The sequence below is a fragment of the Echeneis naucrates genome, chromosome 21 (assembly GCF_900963305.1).
Source record: "Echeneis naucrates chromosome 21, fEcheNa1.1, whole genome shotgun sequence".
NCBI classification, from domain to species: domain Eukaryota; kingdom Metazoa; phylum Chordata; class Actinopteri; order Carangiformes; family Echeneidae; genus Echeneis; species Echeneis naucrates.
In genome coordinates, this window is record NC_042531.1 from 14,652,749 (window position 1) to 14,657,854 (window position 5,106).

General features: G+C 42.4%; 1 protein-coding gene across 1 annotated transcript; it reads right to left on the bottom strand.

The window, feature by feature from the left end:
* Positions 1–2,019: 2,019 nt before the first annotated feature.
* Positions 2,020–4,610, bottom strand: serp2 (stress-associated endoplasmic reticulum protein family member 2). The gene is made up of 3 exons (XM_029530925.1): positions 4,526–4,610; positions 2,722–2,794; positions 2,020–2,060 (listed from the first exon to the last, which is right to left on the bottom strand). Exons 1-3 carry the CDS (start codon positions 4,607–4,609, stop codon positions 2,020–2,022), a joined length of 198 nt encoding a protein of 65 aa, XP_029386785.1. The 5' UTR covers position 4,610.
* Positions 4,611–5,106: the final 496 nt, after the last annotated feature.

A 5,106-nucleotide genomic window follows, 5' to 3' on the forward strand; every position in this document is an offset into this window, starting at 1 on the left:
GAGATGATGATGGAGCAGAAGATGGAGGACTGTATTGGGTGTTACCTTTTTTTGCTGAATGATGTAAATAAAAGTGGTTCTCTCTCAATGCTAGACCTTAAAGTTACAAGTTGAGAGATCTGAGAGAAAAGGTCTTCTCAAAGTGACAAATGAAGAATGTTAGCAATTATTATCATGACAAAGTCCCCATCTGGAATGGGGGAGTCAGGGGATGGGGGAGGGGGTGGGAGGATATTTTGAACAACACTTGGCAGCATCGGTGACGTTACTTCAAATGTGGGTTGGTGGGATGAACAAAACATGGTTTCTTATGGAGATGATGAGATTCTATTTTCAGTATTTCACTTTCAAGCTTCTTGTTTCGCCCTTGACAAAGCTCATTATTGCTGTTCTCTCAACCCTGCTGTGGCATGTAATTTAAACCTTATTTGACAGGGTTGAGACATCGGGCTAAGCTGCATTTTCTCTTTTTCCTAAAAGTTTGATGGGGCAGAAAACAATGTATATTTCTGTATAGTGTAAGTACCATGTAAAATAGTGAGGAGAGGGAGAAAAATAACAGATGCTATCTAGGTCACACAGACTGAAGCGGGTGAGCAAGGGACGTGCTAGTCGTGCCCAGTCTGTGTTGTCTATTTTTAATGCTGTATTTTCAAGACTGTGGATCGACAGAAGTTTAGGTTATTTAACCAACAATACAGCCAACAATGCTGTCCATATCCCTGACTGCAACATTAACTCTTTGACTGTAAATCCATTTTCACTTGGCTCTTTTTCTTTATGGAGTATGGCACTTTTTTTTTCTGTTTAAGTTTTGACAGTGAAGTACTTCTGGATGATCAATATCTCAACACCTTAAAAAACTCACAAAAAAGCAGAAAACAAATACAAACTGGAGATGTTATTTCTTTTTCATTCTGTGTATCAGTTATATGCTCATGTTCTGTGCATGTTTCCGCAAAGACCGGATAAGATATTGTAACATACATACCACAATTGCACTTGACAGCTGCACTTCACAACTTTCAATAAACATGCTTAAGGAAGAATAATCATGTGGTCACTGTCTCTTTGTAATCTTTACTGCACAGTTCACACCTCTGAATGCCAATGAATGACAAATTTGGCCAGTGCTAAAGTTACTCCTGATTATGTAAACCTCATTGGTAAAATCTTATCTCCAGGCCAACATGCAGGAACATTTTTATTTGGAATGATAAATGGCTGAATGATATATACATTCACTTGGGCTTAAACGGCTCTACAAGGGGAATTCTGCCTTTATCCTAACCATAATACTATGTAACATTTCATTTGTCCCGCAGACATGCATGCACATTATAGAGCTGATCATATCAAGATGGCATCTTCTCATTCATCCTGCATTTGTGAAATAGTTTAAATCCCAGATGAACATGCCTATAAATACATTTAAGATTTTCATTTCATTTCATTTTGCTTTCCCCTAATTTTACACATTTTGGCAGTGAGAATTAAGAACTTAACTGCCTTTGGCGTGTCAGACCCAGGTTGTGCAGCATGTGCAGGAGTGGGTGTACTGGGGGGAGTTTACAAAATCAGAAGGATAACTGGATGCTTCCTAAATGCTTGACATTTATTTGAAAAAACATTATTTTCACGGAATACAGACGAATACTGAAACGGACAGATATGGCACATTGTCAGCAGGAATCACTGGCTGCACTCAGTCACACATCAACATTCTCACCTTCACACAATCAGATACCAAGAGACACGCACGTTCTCACCAGCGTGGTTTTAGACTGTCCATAGAAAAGCTGTCAGAACCACATACTGCAACACTGTAAACACTGATCAAGGAGTGGGGGGGGCATGTCCGGCGGAGGCAGTGGTCAGGGAAGCTTCTCTCTGAGACCTGCTGGCTCTGAAGCTCTGGCGTCTGTCTTTGGGCTTTAGGATGGAGTCAAGGGATGTGCGGGGCCCAGGCTCAGTGAGGGCATGAAGGGGTGGGAGAGGGGTCTGCAGGGGCCGTTTCAATCACATCCCCATGCGGATGCTCTGAATAATCTGAAATATGGCTAAAAGCACACATACATTGACTAGTTAGACCAGGTCTAATTGTTTTGGTTTGTTGTACACAACACATGCATTATTTACATTTAGGTGGGGAGTCTAACAAATGTATGCATCTGATTCAGAAGGACTCATGACACTGTAGTACCTCCCTAAAAAGTCAAATTTCTTACTGCGTTCAGAAAGAGTTTATGTGCTGTTTCTCCCTTTTTCTGAATGCAACGAAGGCAAATGCATTGACAAAAAGACACCTTAGCGCGCTACCACAGCGGTAAAGGTGATAAACACCACAATAACTTCTTCAATTTATGACCATATGAGTTTGGCCTACAGTAGTTTAATAGCATACAAGCTGTCTCAATTATGCCATTTATGTGTTAGTGTTTATTTTATTAAGTAATGTATAAAAACCTGATGCAACACAAGACAAACAGAAGAAAACAAAATAAGCAGATTGTTGCAGACAGTGGCTAGTCCAAGGGGAAAAAAATCCAAAAGACAAGCAGAGCAACGTGTAAATGAAATATGATTCAAATACAATAAGAGTGGGGCAGAGGCTAAGTTAGCTTAGAGCCACATTAGCGTGAGCAGCCACTACATTATTTTAACAAGGCCAAAACACAACGCCAACACAAACGGTCTTCTGTAGATGCAAAAAGTATGTACCTGATCCACACACAACAAATACAAATAGGGCAAGCAACCAGGGGCCCACAGGATACTTCTCCTCTTGTGGTCGCTAAGGGAAACACACACACACGCACATGATAAAATTAGCATTACTGCTGCAACACAGTCATGACAGATGCTACAGAATGAAAATAAAACTCATTCAGGGTGGGGAGTTTTGCCGTAGTCTCCCATTTACCACCACTGGTCAGGTTTTTGTTGCTCCAGCCGTTTTGGGTTTTTTTTTTTGTTTGTTTGTTTGTTTGTTTTGTTTTTTAATTCTGCAGGCACCAATTGTTGTTTAAAATTTAAGCGAACATGATGATAATCTGGCCTCAATAACAACCGTTTGGTTACACTAAACAAACTCCAGGGTGTCTAATTATAGAGTGAAAAGTGCAGAGTTAGTGCCTTTTCACATTGTGGTTTGTGTGGAAAAGTTGAGTGCCAACAGTCACTTTACATGACTTTAGGGAACACCCGTCAATCTCACAGGATGATATCATCTGCTTTACATGGTTTTTTGTTTCTGCTGACATGAGGCTACGGCGATGGCAAAAATCTTTGTTTTCCTCAGACAATAACTAGAGCAGATCCTGAGCAGCCTTGATATTCGACCTTCTAGATTATCCATTATCCGTTATTGAGGAATGGAAGGACACGCTGATCCGTGTGTGTGGAACACTGCTTTAATAAGCTTAAACACTATTCTGTCCTTAGTCTCATTCACACCAATATTAATCTGTGGGTGCATCACAGTAAAGCTATTTTTAATGGCACTTCAGTGTGTGTGTGTGTGCGTGTAACTAAATGATTATCTTTGCAACTGTACATCATATAACTGTTTTCATTACAAACTGAAGATATCAGCTGCTTTTTTCTACAGATGGCCTATTATAAAAGCCGGAGGGCTGGAAAAATCTTTTTCAGTCAAAGATTAAGAAAGACTTAACTACGGTGACTTAAAACTGTCTGTGACAAAGACAACTTTCATGAGGCGATAAATGGAATAATAATTGGTGTGAGCTGTCTTTATATGAATTTGGCTCCAATTCCGCAAACTTATACTAAATTGTCAACTGCTGTCCCCAGGGTCAAGAATTAAATTCAATTCAGAGCTTTTAAGCCATTATGAGGACGGGACACTGTAATATCTGCACCTTCACAACGACTGGGCGGCCTGCAAAAGTCACACTGCACGAAAATTGTGAAAGATGATGTAATCAAATTGCTTAAAAATGCCCCTCACGATTTCCTATAAAAGCTGTTTTCATGTTGCTTGTATTGCTGAAACATTGTTACACTAATGGTCTATTTTTGATGAGTTAAATCTTAACTAAAATCAAAAGGGGGCTTTCCTCTTCTATAAAAAGGACTGAAACAGTTTATTACGGATCAGGAGTCCCCATTGATTGAGCTCTTTTTGTTTTTCTGTGGATATGTCTGAACCTGCACATATGGACTCCACAGTCAGTATTGGCTCCAGTCATATGAAGTCCCCCCCCCCGGCTCTCAGTCCGGCTCTCTGACTGCAGGTGACGGTGCGGAGGGCGGTGACGGCCACAGGCGGCCACACTGTCCGGCCGGACTGCAGGGCATCTGAATGAATCAGCCCGTCCAGCGGGTCACGCTGAGCGCCATGTGCGTGATAAACAGGACGCGTCTGTCCAGCTGGCACCGACAGCACCATCTCCACCGTCACCGCCGAAGACACCGTCACGCTGCCGCGTTCGGACCGGAGACAACGTCACCGATCCGGGCTAATGTCACGCTGGCATCTCGCCGACGGTTAACGGCTCACCAGCGTCTTGGCCACGTTTCCTCTCTGCGTGATGTTCTTGCTGTGTTTCTCGTTGGCCATGCGGATCCTCTGTTTGGCCACCATCTTCCGGAGCGGGTCTGACTCCCGGGCTGAGCTGGTGTGTTTGTGGCTGAGATGCTCCGATGCTGCAGGCTGCCGCCTCCCGCTGCGTCAAGCTGGGGCAGCCACACAGGAAGCCCGACCGCTTCCCTTTCAAAATACAGCCGCCAGCTAGCATCACGGCTGTGTGGCTCTTCGGGTCCACGGTTTACATTCTACAATTCATTTTCACTGACTACAGTAGGTTTTTTTTTTTTTTTTTCGTTTTATCAAAAACGCTAAAAAGCGACCAAAATGTGAAGCTTTAGTCGAAATCTTCACCGTGAAGGTCATGACCGGAAGTGACCTGCCTCACTCTGCAGGGCCACCTCAGCTGCCTTCAGTAACCGTGGGCATATGGAGGTTGTAATAAGAATAATTAGAATGATAATACAAATACTACCCAGTAAAAGTAACATTAAAAATACACTGGCTATGCGGGTTAATTTCACCCAGTAAAACTAACACCGTTAAATGCCCCT

Coding starts and splice junctions, on each gene's coding strand:
- serp2 (XM_029530925.1), bottom strand. CDS start 4,609: ATGGTGGCCAAACAGAGGATCCGCATGGCCAACGAGAAACACAGCAAG. Junction 2,795..4,525: donor GAAACGTGGCCAAGACGCTG/GTGAGCCGTTAA, acceptor TGTTTCCCTTAG/CGACCACAAGAGGAGAAGTA. Junction 2,061..2,721: donor ATTTGTTGTGTGTGGATCAG/GTACATACTTTT, acceptor GTGTGCTTTTAG/CCATATTTCAGATTATTCAG.